Below are 25,477 nucleotides of genomic sequence, written 5' to 3'. Positions count from 1 at the left end.
TATTTAACATTTTCATCTATTTAAATTAAATTGGGAAATTAAAGGTTGTCAGTTATATACTTATCTGGAATCAGGCAATTTTTTTAGGGTAATTAATCAGACAACTTTTTTAGGGCAAATTAACTTAAGGCAATTAATGGTTAAAAAATATATGAACGTTTCATTTGATTTGAACTCTATACCATGATATTTCTAAGCTAATGAATTAATAAAACCTCTCTTAAATGATAATTTTTACATTTCCCATGGCAAATTTCTTTATTATCCCATATTGTATTTCAATAGTAATACATTTTAATATATTTCTACCTACCAAATATAGGTAGAAATGTTTAGAAACCTGCAAAACACAATATACACAGTTTTTCTATTAAAATTATGAAAATTGGCAAAATAGTAAGATTACATATATATGTACATATATATGCAAATTACAATGTAAAAAGGGATGTGGATAGCAAATATATTTGTGATGACTTTTACTAGAATTTTTAAAGGTGTATTAAAATATTTAGGACCACCCATTTGCTTGAGTAATCTATAGATGAAGGTTCCAAGGAGCTTTCCTTTCTAATTTGTTTATATACTAATTTTGTTCATGAGGAACCAAAACCTGCCTTTGAGCTCAGGTGGACAATCACAGGAATAACTGTGAAGTTCACTAATACATCTGCCAAGGCCACAAGGATTCGATTGGCACTCAGTGACATTCACTTCACAGAGGCTGCCCTGGAATCCAGCCAAGCAGACACACAGGTATGCTCCACTTCCTGGAGGAAATTTAATATCAGACACACATGATCCACCATTCAAACAATCACAAGACGTTACGGTCAACTGAAAAAGAAACAAAAAATAAATGCTTTATTTTTCAATAAAATCATCTTCAGTTTATGCCTCAGAAGTCATGATAGGCATATGTTTACGTACAAGTAGGACCAGATCACACATTTTTGCAAAAATATGTATATGCAATATAAAATATCATGTAAAATAGCTTAATAAGGCAATTATGCCCACTCTCAAGAGCATAGCCAAAATATAAATGCTAGAAATAATATTTTTAAATGTTACGTGATGATCAATTTCTGTAATGCAAGCAGAACAACTAGAAAATAAAATAGTTTTACGGTGGAAAGCAGTTAGTCACCAATCTAGAGAGTAAACAGTCACTTGAATTACCATGGTTAACAGGACATAGTACACAATGGCCCTTCATAACATTACTTCTGTGTAAAAGTGTGTCCCAAGTTTCAAGTGAATATATGGCACAAAGAAACAGTGTTGAGGGTACATGACTGACGTAATCAAAATTAAGTCAATTTAAAAAAGAAATATAGTTCACAATTAGTAATTTCAAATCTTACATTTGTATTCTTGATTTTACATTTCAACATCTAAAATTCCTTCACTTGAAGGAAAAAAATTACATACATTTACCCTGAGAAGGAATAACCTGCTAAGAAGGGCTCCTTGTGGTTAATTAGGCTAAAACTCAGAACCAGAGTCTAAAAGCCATTGCTCATAGAGGACTCTTGTGCATTCTGCATTTCAGAGAAAAAGCCATAGACTGAATTGCCATCCTTCTGCACTGGCTTCCCGCTGGCTGAGCTGACCCTTATAAGGGACTTTCTGGAATCATCTTTCAACCAATGGGCTGACACCTGCTGTGTGCAATTGGAACTGCACAGCTATATCCTCATTTGCATCTTTACTGACCAAACAGAGCAGGTTCAGAATGACCAATCAGAATACATGACAATGACCAATCAAGGCAATGCTATTTGGACCATTCAGACTGCAAATTTGGATTCCTCAGTTGCATAGAAATGGACCAATCAGGGCAGAGCAGGAACTTTCCTTATAAAAGAGGCCTTCCATTTGTCTCCACAAAGAGCACTTTTGCTTTCTTCTGGAGGCTGCATCTTCTGGGTTTACAAACTGTTTATCTGAATAAAGTTTATCCTTTTGCAGCACAGAAGATTAGGGACTCCTGTTGGCATTAGATTAATGGCAGTGACCTTTTGTTGACAGGTGTCTTAGATTATTCACAGATCTTTCACAGAGATGGACATAAATGAGTTCTCTATCCTTATTATAGTTAAGTGCAGAAGAAAATGGTCTAGGAATATAGGTCTGTGCTCTAGACTTCAGACTCTCTATTCAGACTTTAAATTCTTACAAAAATAGTAAAAATTTTGGCAGTTTAATTTTCCATGGAATGTTTAATAGTTTAGTTCCTCTTCATGAATTCACAATACAAATTTTATTTTAAATTTAAAATAAAGTTACTAATATTGTTAATTGAGTGGCATTTATGTAATTATAAGTAATACCTCAATTGTGATTTTAGTTTCAGCATTGCAGTCATCACTAACGTGTAGAGTGAATTCCTGGGGAGTTTGTGACTCTGTTCTCCATGTAAGAAGTCCTGAAGAGGAAACATTTGCTCCTTCAGGACCAGAGTACAAGGTAAAATGGATGTCGGAGCCTTCTGGATCAAAGGCCATGAACTGGTACACAAAGTTTTCCCCATAAAATGTCTGTAGTTTGTCTTGCTGTATTTGAATCATTGGGGATTGGTTGTCTGTAACAGAGAAAAGATTTATTTTTGTACCTGTGTAGAAAAGGGAGGGGAAAACTATGATACAGAGAGCTCCTATTGTGACAGACATTTTGATAAAGTTTGAATTCTGCTAAAATTTCTATTACTTACCTTTGCTTTTTTTTTTAACATTCTGAATAGATTCAATTTTATCATTAGAAAATACCATACAACCCAGCAAACCCTCTTATGAATATCTACCCCCAAAAATCTGAAAACAAAGATATATGTACTGCTGTGTTCATTGCAGCATTATTCACAGTACCCAAGATATGGAAACAAACAAGTTTCCTTTGACAGATGATTGGATAAAGATGATATGGTATATATACACAATGGAATATTATTTGGCCACAACAAGAGATGAAATACTGCCATTTGCAACAATGTGGATGGATCTTGAGATTATTATGCTAAACAAAGTAAGTCAGACAAAAAAGTTGAGAACCATATTACTTCATTCATAACGTGGGATATAAAACTGAAAGCAACAAAAAGGAACAAGACAAACAAACAAACAAAAGCTACCAGACACAGACAACAGTTTGGTGGTTACCAGAGAGTAAGGGGGAATGGGGGTAGGTAGAAGAGGGTAAAAGTGATGGAAGGAGAACTGACTCTGGGTAGTGAACACACAATGCAATATATAGATGATGTATTATCGAATTGTACAATTGAAACTTATATAATTTTTTTAACCAATGTTACCCCAATAAATTTAATAAAAATTTTGAAAAAGGAAATGTAAAAGTAACTGGCAGATACAAATTTTAAGCTTTGCTATGAGAGTGTGAAAACACTTTGACTACAACATAAAATACATTTGTGTTGCCCAGATGAGATGCACTTTCTCTTCTGTCTGTCTGAAATTACTGTCTGAAATTACTTGTGTTGACAGTCTCACCACCTGATCTTTCCCTCTCTCTTGTTTGCCCCCTGTCCTTTTTAGCTTTATTTTCCCTCGGTATACCTCCCTTTCTCTATTTCTCACTTCCTTTCCATGAGTGGATTATTCATTTGGCTCCCTGGACTCTCCTTGCTGTATCTGCCTCCCCAATTACAATAATTGGGAGTCATTTAGTCATTACCAGTCGTCTAGTCCTCAGAAGTCCTTGTAGTGGCTGAGTTCACCCACTGGAATTGGGCTGTTTCAGGGGCTGTTCCCTTTATGCTCATGAAAGGATTTAAAACATTTTATATTGTCTTATATTTTAAAACGTCCCCCTTTATTGCCCACATGCTTAGTAGATAAGAAAGAATAGCCTCATTTCATTACACTGGACACAGACACTCTGCTTCCATCAATATACAATTTACTGATTTTAATTCCCTCACCCTCAATATAAAGGATTCGGAACACACGATATTTCAAGATCCATTATATCTTTGAACACTGTGTGTCTATGATGAATCAGTCATACCAAAGCCATTAAAAACATAAACATCAGTTCAGAAGTTACGGTGTGTTTTCCCTTATCTCTTGCACTAAATTCTTCCCCCAAATTTCCATTGTCTTCCCATAATATCACATGAAATTTTCATCTAAGCAATGAATTATCTGACAGATGGTCTAGCACAGTAATTAACTTTGCACATATAATAACATATATAGTGATATTACAAAGCTTTGTATAAATATAAGGTCTTAGGACTCCCTTAGGTAAAATTACATGGGACCAGGGAGTAATTATATCTTGTATTCTATGATGCCTGGTCTTTTGAGGAAAGGGAATATGAGGAACACCCATGTGGAATCATAAATAGCTGTATTTAGGGAAGTGTAGAAATTGTATGGTATGTGACTATAATTTGGGGTATTTTTTGGGTGGAACAAAGTATCCACAAATTATTCATACCCAATGTTATGCTCACAGAGTCACAGAATTGTGGGCCTGGAAAGCACTTTATAGATGATCAAGTCCAGATAATCTTATTTAACAGGTGATGAATGTATGACTTTTGGAACTTAAATGGTTAAATTCCTTGTCACAAAACTGAAAAGAGGTGAGGCTAAGAATAAAATTTAGACCTTTCATGTCAAAGTAATGTTCTCTTTCCACTAAACCTACGGACCTTTACTGATAGATGTTTTGTGTACTTAAGTAGAACTTGAGAGGCCATTTTGCTAGTAGCTATTTGACTTGCACAAATTGTGTGTAGTTGAATTAATCATTCCATTTCTTCCAAATAATTCACATTTGCTTTCTTTATCAAATATTAAAATAAAAATCCCATACCCTTTGGGAGTATAAAATAAAAACATTATATAAAATAAATTACATTAAATAAAAATATTTATATAAAATAAAAACATTTCATCTTATATTTCCTTTCAGCAAAGTAAATTGTGCAGTTAGGGAGAAGCTAAATTAAACATAATGTTTATCTTAAACACATTTATGTAACTTGTCGTTTAAAATCACTTACAAATATCTTGTATAGGAAATATTTGGATTAATAAAGAATAACTTACTTTCTAAAATTGACCAAGTAAATTTTGAAATTTTAGGTCTACAAATCAAACAAGGGCTGGTAGGATTTTTATCCCCTTCAATGTAGCAGATTCCATCAATAATGCAAACATTTTCCTAATGAAAAAATTTAAAAATTTTTATAAAAGGAAAACGCCAATAAAGATACAGCTATAATTAGTAGTTAGGGGAAAAAACTATAAAAAGAAGAATAGCAACATATAGGTATATTGATAATTCCAATGAAAGCATATTTAAAATTTTTTTGATCAGGAAATATTTTTTCATATCTCCTAGTCATGAATGCATGTTAGAAAACAAATCATTCCTTTATATGTAAATGCTTGTAGAACAGATCAATATGGAGGTAATAAAAAAATACATATAGTTGTATCTCTGTGCAGAATACAACTTACAGCTTATAAATAACATGGAAGAAAACCTCTCTTTTCTTTTTGTCTTTTTTACTACTAAACTCATACTGTAAGTGCTACTATTCATAAAGAAAGAAATAAACCTTTTTCCCCAGCACATATTATAGAATCACATTAGCTTATATAATTATCCTCCCTTCTTCTAGGAGTCCACTATATCCTGTAAATACCGCAAAACTAGACCAGATCCATGGCATAAATTAGCCACACATGACAATGGATATCATTACACAAAAAGTGGAAAGAGATGCTGACATGCACAGAAATAATATTAAATGTCACAATTGTTTTTAATCTGGGAAGAAGACCAAATTTTTTCAAGATCTATAAACTTAGTTCACTTTACAAAATCTCCTTTGACATCACTTGGAACATTGCACAAAAATAAGAACAAAATAGCCCAAGAAGATAAAACAGTCATGAATAACAACATTTTAAGAGTACTTATTATAGGACATGTGGAAATGGAATATTTGGGGGAAAATAAAAGTCAAACAACTTTTCAAAAACAGAAACGTTTCTTATTGATAGGATCTGATTGCTAATCTCAAGAAAAAAAAAGATTTAAAATTTTCAAATAATACTTTTAATTTCCATGTACATAAATGTTATTTGATACTCTCCTCAGGTTTGAACAGCCAAGTGATATTAGAGCCCTGGCATCTGTTAAATCAGCAGCTGACCTGTGAGAGAGAACTGGAGATAACCCCAGGAGACCGGATATAGACAGATAAGAGAATATGGTAGTGAGGATTCAGCTCAAGCTGTGATGTTCTGTAACCCCTCAAGTGCTAGGTATTAGCGTGGTTCAATGAATTTAGTTGCCACAAAAAAACTTCCTGAAAAAGTGCTAGTCTTACACGTTATACAAACCCTACCCAAATGCATGTCACTTGCCACAGAGACGATTAGGTAACTACAAAGAGATTTTTTTGGAGAATCATTACTACTACTTAAAAAAAAATGTATGTAGAAGTGAAAATTAAATCTGAACCTTCTCTTTTGATTTTTTTTAGGAATGAACAACCTGCCACTTCAAAATGTTGAAGGTAGAAACCGCTTCCTTGCCATTTGAAACAAGATTATGGACAGAGTGAGTAACAATTTCAATTAATCTTGTATAAATTTGAGGAAGGCTTTTTTGTATTAGTATTTCTGATATGAAAGTTTAAAAACTACATTAATATGCCAACAGCATATATGGGAAACAGAAATTCCTATGATGGATGTATGCAAATAAGTGAAAAGATACATACCTTTGTAGTACACGAGTTCTTTTCATAGAGACCGCAAACTTGACAAGCCCCATCATATATGATCATTATTTTGGGATTACTGAACCTATGACCATCATTAGATACCTGTAAGACGTAGTTCTGTAATGATAATTTGTTCTAAATGTAGCTTCATAAACTATGAAATTATAATATACAAGTAGTAATTTGTAAATATGAGGATATCTTTTATTTTTTACCTTTATTTGCCACTTCACAATTGGTTTCTCACCCATGAGATCCATGGTACCAGACTGACGTACATCAGCAGGCAACTGACAATCAACAGTTCTGCTATTTTGAAAAACAGTACGTGTATAGACGGCTTCTCCAAGGACCCATTTACTGCTATTATACTGACGGCATAATGAGAAAGCAATTAACCTCTATTAAAGTATGGAAATATTTTGCTAGTGAATTACATATGAGCAACATACAAATTTGAAAATACATGTCTGTTATAATGAAATATATAATGAATAAACAAAAGTAACACTGATAATGAGTTTCACTGAGAATAATGAAAAATGTATACACCTTCATTTGATGTAAACTGCTCTTAATGACTCACGCATTTCTTGCAGTTCAAATTTAAAAAGTTACCAATATTGGCCATATATACAATGGATCACTATGCAATGACTTTTGTAGCAAAGGAAACATGCTTGACTATGTACTTGACATAGTGGATTTATTTTCTGGTCACAAACTTCCTCATCTCTCCTGAAAAAGCCCCCACTTTTTACTTCTACTTGAAACTCCTTTCTGCCCTCCATCCACATTTCCCACAGGCCCTCTCACGCTCTTACATGACACTTGACTGGTCCAGCGGTGCACTTAAGCTGAGCCAATGCTTACATTACTTGGGATATTTTAACTTTGTACTAGAAGGAGTATTGGGCCTGTCTGCCTCTGGTGGCTTGAATAGCAAGATACAAAACTATGGAGCTGTTGGTGGCCATGTTTTTCACTGTGCGAAGAAAGCCAGCACCGAGTGAAAGGGAAAACTGAAGCCCAAAAACAGAGAAAAGCAAAACTGAGACAGATAGATACATCACACACACTTACAAATGCATGCATACTGAGTCTTCACAGTAGTTAAGTCTCAAGTTCAAGGTTTTCCCTGAGAATTCAGCTACATTGTTTTTCTTGATTTTGTGAGAAACATACTCTCTTCATGATAAACATCAGTTTTGCTCAAGCTAGTTGAAATGAATTTATGTAACTTGAAACTAAATAAATCCTAGCCAGTTCACCTTATTTAATAATTCAATGGTATGTCATGCTTAACCTACACATTAAGTATTATTTTCCAGTATTGAAAATGCATTGGTGTCTAAAGAGGAAAAAATAGAATAATTTTCAGGGTACTGGTAGCTACATAAAAAACTAAAAGGATGTATTTTATTGCCAAAATTTAGATTTAGATTTTGTTTTTAATTTGTTACTGTAGAATGCTTTCAATCACTCAGAAATGGTCATGGAGCCTGCTGATACTTCAATGTTGTAAATCAGTAGGAAAAGGAAAGGAAGGCAAGAACATGTGAATCTTTGCCTAGTAGAAACTATGTTCCTGATGATTTGATAATTGAGAGTGGGTCTCAGTACAAATCTCCATATTTAAAGGTGATATACAGTCGAGCCCAGCAGATGTATCAGTGCTTCTCCTCTAGTAGAGGGGACTGACAACAGTGTCTTGGGGTAGTCATGATATTAATACTTAGATAGATTGTTTTTGTGTATTGAAACAAGACTACAGCCAATGACTGGGAGTATAGGGATTATTTCAATCCCACTCCTTGGAAAAGCCTACCCAAAATGAGGAATAAACAAGGTTCTACTTCTCAGCCATTCGTCAATATTTTGAAAGTATCTATATGTGCTGAAGATATTCTGATGAAAAGAGATAACAGACAAAAAGACAGACAAATAAGGCCGATTTGTGTTGTTGCTATAACTGAAATCAAATAAGGTATAATGAGAGAGAAAGAAGACACCAAGTCTAACTAGCATAGTCAAGAAAGGCTTTGAAAAAAGATGATACTTCTCTTCCTGAAAATACAAAAGGAGACCGTCACTAGGACACTGGGAGCAGAAATGGAGAAAATGCTTTCAGCCTGGCTGGAAGGAATAGCATGTGAAAAGACGGACGCATGAAACAGTATGGGATTTTTAGCATAGCACGTGCAGGACGTTAGGTCTGTAAACATAAACAAAAGCCATGTTATGAAGGGCCATTAATTTCCAGGACAACTTGAATTTAATCCAATAAGTAAGTAATTTAAAATTGGGATTCTGTAGAGTCCTGGCAGCTTTTCCAGGAGGGCGTGAAGGAAATGATTGGGTGATTTATGTCTAGCTATAACCTTATTTAAAATTATTACTGCAAAGATAGAAAAGAACATCTATAATATGCTACCCTTCATGTAAAACATAAGGCATATATCTCCTTTGTACAAAAGAAATACCATAAGACTATCCCAGAAAACAATAACAGTGGATACCTTCAAGGGAATGGGATGGAAGAAAGGGGTAATGGAAGTAGGGATGAGAAGAAAATGACATTTCTCTGTGTATACCTTTTGTATGGGGTCAACTCTTAGAACCATGATAATATTTTGCACACCTTCCAAGTAAGTGAATAACTAAAATCAACGAGTGGAAATTCAAAATGGAACACACATATTTAAACATAAAGTTAATTGTGTTACAAATGAAACATATAAACACTCTGAACAGGGTGGAAAAGAAAATAGTTAATCTAAGTTTGGTTTGGGCTAGTGAACACATTTGTTTCTCTGTAAAGTGTATTAAAGAATTCCAGAGTGTACTCTGTTTATCAGAATTTTGGAGGAGGAAAGTTGTATGTGAATAAATATCACAGCAAATAAATGTCTAAAAGTAAGTACAAAATGTACTTTCCAAGAAGATATAAACCTATAAAATTCTCTCTTGGCAAATCACTTAATATTAGATGATGACATATGATTTATTCTGCGAAAAAAAAATAAAATATCTACTCTCCTGAGTGATATTGAAGCGAAGAAATTTATACATTTATATCTATATATAACATTCTGTAGTATGTGTCTTATTATTTCATTGGCATTAAGAGATTCCATGGCTCATTAGAAAGATTGTATTCATAGAATCTTGAAATAAGAACACTTCTTGAGTATAATTATTATACTTGACAAAAACACAAACAAAAGTTATTTCCTCCTGTAAATTTTCAGTCTCAGAATAACATTTGGCTTCATCAATTTAGAGAAAAAATAAAACGAATGTTAAAATATGATTTGCTGTTTTAAGTTTTCTGCTTACCCATGCAAATATTTTTGAAATTTAAGAGCTCTCCTTAAAATAAAATTCTACTTGAGTAAAGAAAAACAAGCCTATATAAATACCCAACAGAAAGAAGGTACAATTTGATATACCAATGTTCAAACTGAGTGATCATGTCTGTCCTTTGTGGCTTCAAGAGAGAAAAACACTACTTTTTTTTGGGGGGGTGGGGGATAATTTTCCAGTATGAAACTCATAGTAAGGGAAATAGAAAGGATGAGTGCAGCTCACGCTCATTTTTTGGTTTGTAAAGGGGATTGCTCATATCTCTTAATCCTATCATTCATGTCGGGTGTCTTAGATAAAAATGATTTTTATTTTTCATGTTTTTATATTTTAAGAAATATAGAAGCATACATAACAACATTGACATTCTTTTAATTTGTTATTATGACTGAAATAGTGACGTAATACCTTGATAAAAATCATACAAAATAGTTTAATAGAGTTAACAAATAGGAAAGCTTAAAGGTTAAGCAACTTAATCATTTTCCTATTCACCTCTGTGTGGATATGACACCCTTTGGGATTATGTTGCTTATTGATACACCAAATTAATCCAAAGTAAAATTAAACTGAATAACTCATAAACTTAATTGTTTTTCAACTTCGTAATTAACATACCTGCAGCTTAGTAACTTCACATTTAAATGAAGGTGATTCTTTGAAGCCTTGACCAAAAACTCTCACCATCATACAATTATTTTTTCTAACATTACAGAATCCAGCATTCTCAAGATCTATAATTTCAGGAGTCTTGTCTTTGGAAAAAATGATAACAAAATAAGACATATTTTATTTAATTCCAGGGGAAAAACAAACCTAATTATTTTTAAGGCCCAAATTAAAAACATGTAAAATAATATTTCAAAGTCTATTCCAAATATTATTTAATACATTAATTAAAGCATTAAATGTTAAGAATAATCTGGTATTTAAAGAAGTGTTATCTACCATCAAACCAATAGAAATAGTGTTACAAATACTACCAGAGCCTAAATATAGAGTTCTAATTTATATTTTAATTAATGCTGATATCAATTAAGGGCAAGAATAAAGAAATTACTACTAGAACAATCTACGTTTTGGTTTTGGTGTTTTGGTTTGTGCCCTATAGATCGGTTATAGAAAAAAAATACTTTTGTAATAAAATATTGTAGTTAGCAATGTAATGTGTTAAACATTTTTAAATATTTAACTTAAGCTTTAGAAAATACTTATCAAAATTTATATATGCTGCCATTCTAATATTGTTGATGTTTTTATGCACTATTGCTATTCTACATGCTACCATAATCTCAGTTGTACTTCTCAGTCATAGAAGAAAAACTTTCTTCTAGAAGTCAGAGTTAACTGACCTTCATATGGCTACATCCCTGGTCTTGGTAAGATCATACATTATATACATAAGCCGGATCTGGCTGTTAAATAGATAAATGAAGTATATAAAATTAATTGAGTCTTTTGTCTAAGTATTGACAAATCTAAGCAAATATAACTTTACTAGCAATTGGATACATAAGTTATGTGCACTCAGAAATCTAAAAATATTTATGAATATTAAAAAACAACAACATTTGTTAGTTTATTCTTTCGTATGTGCAATAAATGACTACTGAGCAACTTCTATTTTTCTGGTATTATTCTAGGTACTGGGGATATAGTAATGAACAGAACAAATTTCCTCCCTTCATGTAACTTACGTTCTAATATGAAGACAAAAAAATAAACAAGTGATAAAAAAACATAAAATGTATTATATAAGTGTATTTAAATCTATGGAGAAAAAAGAATATTGACTATATTAAGGGAGATAGAGATTATAGGGTTGTTGAGAAAAAGTACTTCATTTTTAATGACCATGAAAGGATTCTCTTCTAATATGATATTTGAACAGAGAAGAGAAGTCAGTCATGAAGATATGTGGTAGAAGAATTCTCCAGTCAGAGGGAGCTGTAAGTGCAAAGGGCCTGAGGTAGGAGCAGACTTGGCCTCTTTGAGGAACAGCAAACAGCCATTTGAAAGCATAGGAGAGCAGTGAGCTATGGAGAGAATGGTAGATAAATTCAGTGAGAGTGGAATCTTAGAGTATGTAGGGTCTTATAGGCCAGAGTAGGGACTGTGGATTTTACTTGGAAGGAGATGGAGAGCCATAACAGGTATTTAAATAGAGGAGTAATATGATCTGATTTATATTTCAAAGGAATCACTTTAGCGGCACCTGGAGAAAAAACATCTAGAGAATGTATAATAATCTAGGTGAAAGATACTTGTGGCTTGGACTAAGTTTGTACCAGGGAAAGAAAGAAATTTTTTTGAAGCTAAAGCTGGATTTGCAGATGGATTTCCTAACGGATTTGGTAGTGAATTAAACATGAGGCACGAGAAAAAGAAAAGTCAAAATTCCTACACATTACTAATGTGAGCAATTAGAGGAATGAAGTTTGCATTTACCGAGATGGAAAATCTGCAGTTGGAAAAGGGCAGGTAGTGGTAGGAGGAAAATCAGGAGTTACTGGTTTAGTGGTTCATGGAATCAAATTGACTTAAAAATTTCTCTCTATAATATAGTGAGACAAAATAGTTTGTCCCATATAGATGGCTTATAGAGAAAAAAATTAAGCAAATTAGTATAATTAGCAAAATATTATAAAGAGTGCTTAAAAAATACAAAATTTGAGTTCTAGAAAAACTTATTCTGTGCAAGTAGAGGCTCCGACTGTGTGCCAAGTCCTCACGGTCAAGAGAATCGGCATTTTCCAGGAACAGCATGGAGACCAAAGTGGATGGAGTGGAATGAGTGAGGACGATAGTATTGGGAATGACTTTCAGCAGATATTGTGTTTGAGATCACATCGTGCCTTACAGGCTAAGTACTTCAGCTTTTACTCTCAATAAGATGACTCTGGGAAAATGATTAACATTAGTTAATATAATTTGTTCTTTCCCCTTTGTTATCTGAACAAACCTTGTTTAAATCCTGATGGTAAAAAAGAACAAAGATGTTTTCATAATCAAATAACTGTCACAACATCAAAGCTGAAAAGTTCTTACTTACTCTGAGAATCACTGCAGTCATAGGAACTAAAGCCTGGGGCACACATGCATCCCCACTGTGTACACTGCCCATTGCTGCTGCATAAATTGGGGCATTTCAATACCAAGAGAATGTCTTCAATTGATTTGCTGTATTCTTCAGTGTTATATTTCCCTTCTTCCAAAATCCTCCTTTCACATTCATTTTCTAAAAGGGCTACACCTGCTTCTGCCCAGGTAAGATCATCTTTTAGGAGAACATCCTTCACACACATATCTATAATACTGTCGAGTCTCTTGCCAAGGAAGGCAAGACAGTGCCTTCCTATGCTGGAGTTGGCTAGAGTCTGCTGACACAATGCCAATGTGCTGTATTCTGTGAGACCAGACGGTGTGGGCCACATGGGGACAAACTCTGGGTGGACATCCTCAGTATGGTCCTCGGGGAAAAAATAAGTAAACTCATCTAGGTCACTCTGGCTGAGACTTTGGAAAGCAAATAAAGGAAGAAACTCATAAAAGTTTTGCCGTTTCCATCTGTTTTGACGATGCCACCCTGTTTCTTGGCTATGGCTAACCTGGTCCTGTGTGTGTGTCCCATTGTCCAAAGTTTTTGGTGCATCTTGTTTCTCATTCTCAGGATATTTCTGTAAACTTAAGTCCAGTTTGGTTAAGTTCACGTGCTTATGTTCTTGAGGAAAGAAATTCAGATTATTTCCTTCGCGAGATGTATGCTTGTTTCTCCCTCTGACAAGAGTTTCTGAATTAATATATTCAGAGGTGACATCTAGTTCTGGTATCAGGGAAGAGAAATGGACGTGTCTGAGGTCTTTGCAACCTGAAACAATGTCTGGTGGAGAAACATCGTCCAGATGATAAGATGGATACAATGAAGTGGTGTCCACCAAGCAGCTACAGTAGGATAGTTTTCCAGGCGATGGCCGAGAAATTGGCATTGTGTCAAACATGCTCTTTCCTGGCAAAATCCTTCCACACAGAAAACAGAAAAGAACAATAGTTTGGACAAGAACATTTTTCCCAGCAAAGTGATGGAAAAACAAACAAACAAACAAACAAAACAAAACAAAACAAAAAACCAGAGTGTTGATTTATCACTCATTTTAAGTCAAATATTAATACAATAACAAATAAAAATAATGTACTTTCTTACCTCCATTCATTAATAAAAGCAACACAATTATTAAAAGTTTGATCAATTTTGATCCCATTTTTGTCATGAAAATCATTTTCTGGGTTTTCATCAAAGGTGCCACAAAGTCCCAAAGTGTTTCTGAAATCTAAGCTCGGGGCTCTGATTGTTAAACTCATGCCCCATTCACTAAGATCAGCACGGATAAATGCTCCAGAAGAAAACCAGATCTGAAAGACAGACATGAAAGCTGTTTAAATATTCAATATAGGTTAAGAAAAAAAAACCCTATTAGTTAAGAAATAAGAAATAAATGCATTTATTCCCTCAATATAAGAAGAAAACAGAATACTGATTTCCTTCGACTATGCATTTCTTATTAAGGCTCTATGTCAAAATAATCAGTTATTGTATTTTGCTGACTTGAAATTTGGTCTCCGTATTGAACCTTTATTGAGATATTTTGTTCAAACTCCCTTCTTAAATAATTTATACTAAAGTAAGATATTTTATACAATTAAAACTACTATAAATGTTGAGGGTAATGTTTACCGAGTAATATCTTTGATAATAGTTATTCAATATTGAATTAAACTACCAAGTAATTAATTTATACATATAAATGCAATTCCACAAGGGTACATATGCCTGTGGCTACTCAGCATTCTCTTGCTGTCAGTAGGCAAATAGAATCAGAAGCCAAATTATAACCAAATCGTTGCACGGGGATTCAGGTATGAGAGCAGGGGGTTTGTTGAATCATCTTAATAGCTTGTGTCATCTAACTCTGATCCTCCTCACGGGCATGTCCACTCTCCCAGGTCAGGAACTTGGATAAACATGTTCTCTCTTTTGAAAATCACTGAAGATAAATCACCTGTTTGTTCCACTGACTCTCCTTCCCCTTTTAATTTCTTAAATTTAAAAATAGCACTTTTTTTCTTTTTTGTAAAAATGGTAAGTGTTCATCACAAAAAAAAATTATCATTTTGTAAGATTTTTATTAAAAATACATATTAAAAATACAAACTAATATTATATTAGTTTTGGTGGTATACCATAGTTATTCAACATTTGTAGACCTAAAGAAGTGATCACCATAAGTCCAGCAACCATCTGACACTGTACCATGCTATCACAATATTATGGACTATATTCTCTGCGCTGTACATTACATCCTCATGACTTACTTGTTTTATACCTGGAAATTTGGACCTCTTATTCCCCTTTACCTTCCCCCCCTTTTTTAAATTTTCAATTACAATTGACATTCAATGTTATTTTATATTAATTTTAGGTATACAGCATAGTGGTTAGACATTTACATATTTAAGATGTGTTACTCCTAATCTAGTACCCACCTCGCACTACACATAGTTTTTGCCATATCTCTTGCTTTCTCTCTTCTCCTTCTGATACCCCTATGATGCAAATGTTGTTATGCTTGAAGTTGTCCCAAGTCTCTTAAACTATCCTCAGTTTTTTGCATTCCTTTTTGCTGTTCCAATTGGGTGTTTTCTGCTACCTTGTCTTTCAAATCATTGATTAAATTCACTGCTTCATCTAGTCTGCTGGTGATTCCTTTTCGTGCATTTTTCTTTTCAGTTATTGTATTCGACACTTCTGGCTGGTTCTTTTTATGGTTTCTATGTCCTTTTTCACACTTCCTATCTCTTTGTTGAAGTTCTCATTTAGATCCTTGAGTATTCTTATAACCACTGTTTTGAACTCTGTCTCTGGTAGGTTACTTTCCTCCATTTTGTCTAGTTCTTTTTCTGGGTTTTTTTCCAGTTCTTTCATTTGGGACACATTTCTTGTTTCCTCATTTTGGCTGCCTCTCTGTGTTTGTTTCTAGGCATTAGGTAGATCTGCTATGTCTCCCAGTTTTGGCTGGGTGTCCTTATGTAGTAGGTGTCCTGTGGGGCCCAGTGGTCACTTGAGCCAGGTGCTACAGGAGTACCCTTGTGTGGGTTGTATGTGCTCTCCTGTTATAGTTGAGCCTTGATTGCTCTTGGCACATTAGTGGATACGATTCACCCTCAGGCTGACTGGCTGTGAGGTTTGGCCACACCCACAGCTTATGGGCCACTGTGCAGGAGTCTTATCCCAGTGAGTGGGATTTGCCCCAGCAGGCTCTGGTGCCTAGTGAGACTGCCCTCTGTGTGTGCTGCTTGGGGGGCTAATTGGGCACTGCTCTGCTGTGGTCTGAAGCCAACCTCCAAGTATGTTGGTTATGGGGCCTCTTGAGAGGGGCTCTGGTGCAGGCCCAGGTCAGCCACTGCCTGTGACCAGCCAGAGAGTACCTGGTAGGAACAGAGTGATCCAATGATTCGTTCGCTGTCTGTGTGGACCTGTGTCATGCAGGATCTCTGGTCCCACTCCCGCACCAGAATGTAGGATCTGGTGAGACCAAAAAGGAACAACAATGGAGCCATGGATAGGGGGTTCATACCACTGTAGTCTCTATGGCAGCTGTTCAAGATACTAAAGCAAACATCTGCCAGTACCCCAACTAGGGGGTCTTCCTGCACCCTAGTCTCGCTGGTGGCCTGGCGAGACACAGGAAGTAAGATCCACACAATCCACAATTCACCATCCGTTTTTGCAACCCCATTTGCAAGCCGCAATCTGCAGTCCGCTTCTCTGCCAACCAACCCACCAATCAGCCTCTTGCTAACTGCAATCCACACTTCCTAGCTCAACCATAGAGCAGTTATATCAGTGGCCAATGGCTAACTGGTTACAGCTGATAGCCAAATAGTTATAGCTGATGGACGTCTACTATCCAAGCCAGCACGTTTCCACGTGAGGCTGAGAGCATGGAAACTGCTCTCTGGGACTCTGAACCCCACAACCTGGAGGCCCATGGGAGATGCCAGGCTGCGAACTGAGGACTGCTGCCCCCAGTACCGGGACTGGGGAAGTTTCACAAAAAGCCAGTACACCCAGAAGCCTGCTGCCACCTGCCAGCTCCCTTAAAGGTCAGCCACTGATAACACCTCATGCCCTATGCAAGTTGGCTGAGGTAGGGCCTCAGGGAATCACTAGAGTGGAAAGAGTTGTGGTCACCAGGTCAATGTAAATTCTGGTTTGCTTCCAGAGTCTGGAGTGACTCAGCAAAAGTTTCAGAGCACACTAAGGCCTGTCACCACCTGCTGGGGGCTTGCCAGCCTCTGTTAGTTTTCCAAGAGAGCAATGCGGGTGGGGCTGGCTGCTTACAGAGAAAAGTGCCTCCAGCAGTGGTAGAGTTGAGTGGAACTGGGTCCCAGCTGAGTCATCAGGGTGGAGCAGCAGAGCTCACCAGGCCAATCACATTCAAATTTGGCCTGCGGGGGGGCAGGCTCAACACAGGAAAGATGGCAGCCACCTGCCAGCTGCACGAAAGATGGACGCCTCACCAGAAAAATTCCGACTGTCCTCCAATTCTTCCCTTGCAGCCACACAACTCAGTCTGCATCCCCGTATGTTTCCAAGGTCCCCCGAATCACCATCCCTTCACTGGAGCCCAAGGTAAGTGCCTGCGAATGAATGAGTCTGTGCACAGACCGTTTAAAAGGATGTCTGGTTTTCCAGCAGCCTTCTGGCCCACCCAAATGGTTGGAAACCCCACTGCTTTCCACAGCCAAATGCTGTCGGGATTCCTTTTCTTAGCACCAGTACTCTGGGCTGGGCACCTGGTGTGAGGGGCTGGGGTCTCTAGCTCCTCAGGGGGGAACCAAGGTGGCCAAGATATCTCTGCTGATTCTCAACTGCCACACAGGTGTGAAGCCTGTTCTGAGTCTCTGCCCGTCTTATGAGTCTCAATGTGACTTTTCCTTTGTAGTTTTAGTAATAGGACTTCTGTTCAGCTAGACTTCAGATGGTTCTCCAGGGTGATTGTTCTCTGTTTTAGTTGTAATTTTAATGTGTTCACAGAAAAAAATGCAGGCGCAGTGTTTATCTACTCTGCCATCTTGGCTCTCCAGAAAATTATTTTTAAGCAAACAAATCATATATTCTAGCTAAGCTGTAAAAAGCCATAGCTAAAATAAAAATAAACTACGGAAGTGACTTTACAAATTCTGAATACACGATAGCTAAGGCCCAAACTGGGATTAGATACCCCACTATGCTTAGCCCTAAACCTAAACTATCAACACAACATTATTCGCCAGAGTACTACTAGAAACAGCTTAAAACTCAAAGGACTTGGTGCTGCTTTATACCCCTCTAGAGGAGCCTGTCCTATAATCGATAAACCCCAATAAACCTCACCAGCTCTTGCCAATTCAGCTTATATACTGCCATCCTCAGCAGACCCTAAAAAGGAATTGTAGTAAGCACAAACATAAGACATAAAAACATTAGGTCAAGGTGTAGCCTATGAGCTTGGAAGAGATGGGCTACATTATCTTCTCAAAGAACACTTAAAATCATATACAAAAGCTCCCATGAAATAAAGAGCAGAAGGGGGATTTAGTAGAAAACCAAGAACAAAGAGCTTGATTGAATTAGGCCATGAAGCACGTACTACTCAATCTGAGGTAGCTAATATTAAGAGCTGGTGCAAATTCTTCAAAAACCTTTCCTATAATTCATTAATTTCTTTGTTAACAAATACACATCTACTCCAAAATTGTCATGACTACAAAGTGTTCTATTAGGTGACATTACTATATTTAAGGTTGGGGTTACACTTTTATTCATCACTGATTAATCATTGGGCTTCTATAACTCCTTAATTATTCTATTATGTTAAATTTTCAGATGTAAAGTTTCTTGAGAAATGACAGAGATAGGTTCAATTTGTATTTATATATTATATATGTACATAATCTATATATAATATACATATATAATATATGTGTATGTATACATATACATATATATGTAATACATATGTCTGTAGAAAGACTGTAACTACTATTTCTACTCTTGCCAATATTGTGTGACAGATGTTTTGTCTTCATTTCTTTGATTACTAATGAGGTTGAGGTTTTTATATTTTTGTTGGTTATTTGTACTTTTGGACATATTTTTCAGTTTTATTTCTTTTGTGAATTGCCTGTTTATATTATTTGCTCATTTTAATTGGACTGCTGATTATACATTACTGATGTAGAAGAGTGTTTTCTATATTAATTGTATGTTTTATATGTAGCAAATATTTTCCTAATTATTTACATTTTGGTTTTTGATGACAGAATTCAAATATATAGAGTTATGCTAAAAATTGTTGTTCACCTCAATGTTATAGAAACATTCACCTACATTTCTGCTACTTTCACTTAAATTTTATTCAGCTGGAATTTACTTTTTTGGAAAGTGAAAGAAAGATGATCTTAACATACAAATACTAGCACACAGATATGAAATATTATTTAAAAATACTAATGAATCTTGGATCTTTTTTCTTGATTTTCTAATCTCTTCCATGTGTCTACATAAAGTGGAACCATCTGTATTCATTTCAAAAATTGTTTAGCTATTACTGTATATTTATTCTTAACTATATATTTCATCTCTGTGATATACCATTTATTAGGCACTGTCAAAATAATTTTATGAATAACCCACCAAGTTATCATATTGAAATCTTAAATAAGAAAGTTTATATTTGACAAAGTTTTAACTATGCTGCTTTTTTGTGTGTGGTAAGTTAAACAAATTTTACTCCTTCTAAGATCAGTGTTAAAGCGATTTTCTAAAAAAAAAAAAACACCTAATGTTGAAAATGATAGTTTCTAATTTAATAGAGATGAAAAGAAGTTCAGATCCAAAATCTACAGAAAAAAGGTGAAATACTTTTAATCCTAAAGAATCATACATACTGTGATTTTTCTTCCTAAGTAAGATTCACTTATCTTGATGTTGCTGGGTACATCTTGGATCTTTACATATAAGTATGGCTGTGATTCATGTAGCTGACCACCACACATATCGAAAGTAACTATATCACCTTCTTCTCTGGCAACAAACCCGCAGTTACATGACACAGGATAGTGAAGGCTTCCACAATCCCATTGACGTACATGGACTTCAAAATCACGTGACATACTCTTATAAAGCACAAACGTTCCAGTCTTGAAATTATCATATACCCTATCATTAACAAAAGTAAATCGCGTTAAGAATTGGCGTAAAATATCACAACAGAATGTTATACACCAAAATGTGAGTTAAATTTTTATACACATTCAATATATACACATTTAATGCAAGAATGAAAAATTATAATAGCTTTATATATCATGACAATTTATGTGTAGGGCACTGAATGAAAAAAGTAGTGATAAACACCTAAATCTCTCTCACTACATTTCGGTTTCATGAGTTCAGTCCACCCCTACTTCCAGCTTTCTCTTTCCACCCCTGCTTTAGTTTTCATTATAGACCCTATCTTCCTCAGATGAACCATGTATTTTATTTATTCTGTATAGCTTTCTTTACTTCTAAAAAGGTAAGTTCTAAAAAGGGAGAGTATCTTTATGTGTTTTGTTCACTGCCATACGCCCAGCACACAGAACACAATCTTGTTGGATTATAATGGATTAAATTAATCACCACTACATTTTCTTCAGGTTTTCCACTAAAATTTCTAGGCTTTAATTATAACCATAAAGTATTCTTGCATGTGGGATCAGTTCCTACAACTTTCCATATTTGTTCAAACTTTTGAAGTATTATTTGTCATTGTAGGGGATTTACATCTATTCACTAATATTGGCTAATTTTACTGACAGTGATCTCATTACAACTTTAAAAATAGAATTACCTTGCATCATGAAGAAAATTTTGACTCAACAATGACTTATCATTTTCTTTAGGGACATTTTAAAATCATGAATTGCTCAGAAGTATAATTGAATTTAAATCCTTCTATGTAGCTATTAATAGTAAAATAGCTTAGATTGCTTTTTGGTCATTTTGCCTATTTGACTTTCAGTTCCAGAGGCAGATATCCAGATATTCATGATAGCTACAGTAGTTTTTCCCCTGAATACCCTTGCCATGAATTAGAAGTGATTCATTTTTTAAATAATTATGTGTTAGTTTACTCTTCTTAAACCTCAAACCTCAAAGATTATTTCAGTATCATGTAGAAATGCAATATCAGTAAATAGCATTAGAGCAAATAATTTAATCATTATAAAAATAAGTAGTCAAGCTAAAATAATTGTCTGTATTTGTAAGTATGTTCATTTTTACAAGATCAGCCTCACAACTAATCCATATATTTACTAAGAAGTAGATTTTAACGAAAAAACCTTCCACACGAACTAATTAGTATTTTCAAATAAGCCAGTGATGTCCATACATGCCTTCTTTTCTAATCTTTCAGTGAATAGGACTAAGAAGTAGTAAATAGTATGATGTTTGAAAACCAACAACCCCAAAATCCAAAAGAAACATAACCGACTAAAAAAAAAACTTTTCGGAAATTACCTGCCGTCAAATGTAATTATATGTGGGTCAGTAAATGAGTAGCAGTAAGCAGTTGGGACATCCTTTACTCTGATCTTAAAAGCAAAGATATTTTGGGTAAATGTTATCATTAGTTGTTATTTAGTGATTTACAATACATTGCTTAGCAATCTCAATGAATTTTCAGCTATTTTTATCGTAGCTATTGAAAATGAAATCATTTAGTAATTGAAAAAAATAAATAAAACTATTCATTTTTAGAAAAAATAAATAATATTTAATAACTTTGAAATGAAAAGTTTACAAGGTATAGTGATAAAATATATGTATCTTTTTTAAAGCTTCAATTATGGAGATATTTTTTGTCACTTGTCAACCTGGATGCTGTCTGGAATGTAGCTGTTCCACAGGAAATCTTCATTAACTATAGGTTCCACTGTAATGTCTGTAACTCTATTTCCATCTCGAGCAAAATCTGTTACAGCAGTGTAGTACACAAAAGCATGGCTACAGGTTCCGTTAGCACAGGATGCTGTCTGGTGAAGGTCCACATGACAGGAAGACAATGCCAAATTTAAGCCTAGGTGTTCTTTACCTTTTTATGAAAAAAAAATATATATATACATTGAAAAATTTGTAAGGGATATTTCAAGCATGTAATAACTCGATTTACATGAAACGTTGAATTGAGAGATTATTCTAAAATTGTTTTCTCTTACTTAAAACATATGGTTGTGGTTTTTCTCTAAATAAAACCAAAGCTGTTGAACTCTACCTGATCTTTACAAATAATCAACTTCAATATATACATATAAATGTATATGCATATTACTATTTCCAATAAGGTTATAAATCCATATGCATCTGAATAAAATCCAAAAGCAATATACAAAATTCATCTTTGTTTCTGTAAAAAAAAATTATAATTCCAGCACTAAGTAACATAATTTGATTTTTTTTCCTAAGAATTGGGCCTTGGGTCCAAATATGTTTGTAACGTTTCTTAGGGTTTGCAGTTATGTCTATCCATTGTTGAGTGATAGCAATGATTATTGATACAGAGCTCATCGTGCAGGTTTAATCATTGATACAGGGTTCGCCATCTTAAAAAAAGAAAAACCAAAACAAATTAAAGTCCACACCAGTAGGAAACTCTCTACCTCTTTTCACCTCCCAAATGTCCCAATATATTAAGAACCTCAAGATGCTCCTTTGCCTATAGAACAAAGAACAAGAAAAAATAATTTAGAAAGAAAATGGTAACAGAAGAGAAGGAAGGAACTCCAGGAATTTGTGAAACTGAACAAAAAGAATGATTTCCTCTGAAACTTGGCTACAGAGAAAGTTTGCTCACATATTCCATTAATGAATACAAAGTCCTTCTGAGAATCAAGGAGGAAGAAAGAAGTTGTTAAAAACTTTTTTCCACACATCATTTTCAGGTATAAAATTATATTTGGCTAACAAAGGTACACTGCACTGGATTCAAATTTCTTGAAAAAATATTTATCTTTATGCATTTTTTAGGAATATGTCCTTATCTTATGCACATAAAAGATAATAGAAACATTCAAACTCTTAACCAGCTCCCTGAAGAAAATATGGAATAGAGCTGGCTCATATATAGCCCCTGACATCATTTCCACTGCTCTATGGCATGAGGGCCAAGTATTGCTTCTCCTTAAGCCTGTGCAAAAGCAGCCTCGTCTTTGCAGAAATACACTAGGAGACACCAACTTATTCTCTATGAATGTAGAGATGTAACGGAAATATACTAAAAGAATATTAGTTAAGTAATATCCAGAATAAAATCAAAAGATTTTCCCCAGAAAAAAAGGAAATTATTTTTAATAGACAAAGAATAAAAACATGCAAACTTCTAAATTGTAGGAATACATTTAGGCAGTTGTATGTCACTATAGCAATGCTAGCCTTGTTGAAAGAATAGAGAAAACACAAATATAATTTGAAGTATAACTGAATAAAATCTTGGCCTAATACAATTTTGGAATGTATCAATAACATCACCCTCTCTTCCTTTCCTCTCTCATAAACTGTAGTAAAATTTGCATCATATGCTCTTTAGTGATAGTTTGAAGTAGAATTGTGTCAAACAGTCTGAGAACAGAGGGTTTAATTTTGTATTTCTGGGCTGTATTTCAAACTATAGTGTTGCTCATGGCTTTCCTGAAATTTGAGTCAGTAGCTGGGTATTATCAACTAAGCCTGTTTACTGTCACGAGTCTTAGAATAGCCTCTCTTGATTCTTCCTTCTATTTCCCTATCATCTCTTTTCCTGGGTGCATTATTCCCATGAGTCAGTCTCTCTCTCTCTCTCTCTCTCTCTCTCTCTCTCTCCAGCTCTCTCTCCCCTCCTCCCTTCCCTTCCCTCCCTCTCTCCCTCCCTCGCTCCTTATCTCTCTCCTAGCATTTGTATCCTTTTGTTTCTCTAATTTAATTAGGAATAATATAAACAAGAAGATCTAGAGACCTAGATACATTGTATTTGGTGTATTTACTAAATAAAATTTTATGTCCCATGGTGAAAAGGTATGCAAACAGAATTGTAATCTCTCTTACAGATTATATTTTATTTTATGTATTCCTTAATGTGCTTTGGTCTCTACCTCAGAGGAGACAAAAATAACCCAATCAACCATATCACTGCAATACCTGGTTTGCCCCCTATTTTTTTTCATTCTGTAGGAGAATTTCAGCTCTCTACATGGCTGTGACAGTGACATATATGTGGCCATATATCATACAATCTATAAAGTTAGTAATTTAAATAGTAGACTTTTAAAACAAAAGCTCTCAAACACAAGCTTACTTTAGAGAGAGAAGTACAAAGAATGCATTATGCGCTCCATGGTGCATAAGCTTGAACTTTTAGCATCACTCATCACACCTCACTCATTAGGGATGATTTGGAAAATGTTAAAGAGCAGTTTTTCCCTCAATCTCTGAAAACAAAGCAAAGAGAAGAATAAGCAGGCGGATGAGGAGAAAAGAAGGAGGAGGAGGATAATGAGGAAAAGGAAGGCAAAAATGGAAGAAGAGGAGGAGTATATTGTTCATCATTTTTTAAAAATTTATACTTTGAGTCCAGGAGGACTAAACATGGATTGCAATTTGAATTGCTCTGGCAGTCATAAATCTGGCCCAGTATTATTAATATGATTGAACTACAATTTGATGGAACACACGAAGCATAATTAATTATATGAGTACACTTCAATGACTTTCTCTAGGGAAAAAAAGAATTAGTTATTATTTGAAATCTAATAATAAAATTCAGTGGACTTAGTATATTACCTTGATCAACAGTTTTCAGTTTTAATGAGATTTTGCATTCCTGATCAAGCTCACTGAATTCAGGACAAACGACAGGAACTGTGCTCTCTATTCTTAGCTGGTATTCTTTCCCATCTTCTGATATAGTGCTAAATTCAGGTTGTAACTGGTATAAGAAAACATGTAGAGCCATCATGTAAAAATATAATTTATTTCTAAGATACAATAATTTTGAAAGGGCTTTTTTTCCCCCTCAATATACTGTTAAATGAGCTGGTAGTAATAGCTTCAGCACTGGAATTTTTGAATTGTACAAGATCAATTAAAACCCTTAAAAATATCAGCAATGCCTAGAGAGGTACATGGAGTCGCTGCACTACTCTGAGTTTGGGCACAAGTTTGTTTCCAGCATGACAGGCAGTCTGGTTGAAGCCTGCCTTAGTGATTCTGGTTCTATAATGGGA

The 25,477-nt window shown here is 34.8% G+C and overlaps 1 protein-coding gene across 1 annotated transcript in view; it reads right to left on the bottom strand.

Moving 5' to 3' along the window:
* Positions 1-25,477, bottom strand: part of VWDE (von Willebrand factor D and EGF domains) — a 78,466-nt gene that overhangs the window by 28,372 nt on the left and 24,617 nt on the right. Inside the window, exons 7-18 of the mRNA XM_033088539.1 lie at positions 25,035-25,179; positions 22,097-22,314; positions 21,741-21,814; positions 20,126-20,396; positions 14,337-14,545; positions 13,188-14,152; positions 10,754-10,890; positions 6,985-7,140; positions 6,767-6,871; positions 5,079-5,193; positions 2,337-2,587; positions 618-837 (exon numbers count right to left, since the gene is read on the bottom strand). Coding sequence (XP_032944430.1) covers positions 618-837; positions 2,337-2,587; positions 5,079-5,193; positions 6,767-6,871; positions 6,985-7,140; positions 10,754-10,890; positions 13,188-14,152; positions 14,337-14,545; positions 20,126-20,396; positions 21,741-21,814; positions 22,097-22,314; positions 25,035-25,179 — 2,866 coding nt within the window. The remainder of the gene's footprint in view (positions 1-617; positions 838-2,336; positions 2,588-5,078; positions 5,194-6,766; positions 6,872-6,984; positions 7,141-10,753; positions 10,891-13,187; positions 14,153-14,336; positions 14,546-20,125; positions 20,397-21,740; positions 21,815-22,096; positions 22,315-25,034; positions 25,180-25,477) is intronic.

Source organism: Rhinolophus ferrumequinum, chromosome 20 (assembly GCF_004115265.2).
Source record: "Rhinolophus ferrumequinum isolate MPI-CBG mRhiFer1 chromosome 20, mRhiFer1_v1.p, whole genome shotgun sequence".
Taxonomy (NCBI): domain Eukaryota; kingdom Metazoa; phylum Chordata; class Mammalia; order Chiroptera; family Rhinolophidae; genus Rhinolophus; species Rhinolophus ferrumequinum.
The sequence above is the reverse complement of the archived record's forward strand: the minus strand, read 5'-3'. Positions and strand labels throughout refer to the sequence as shown.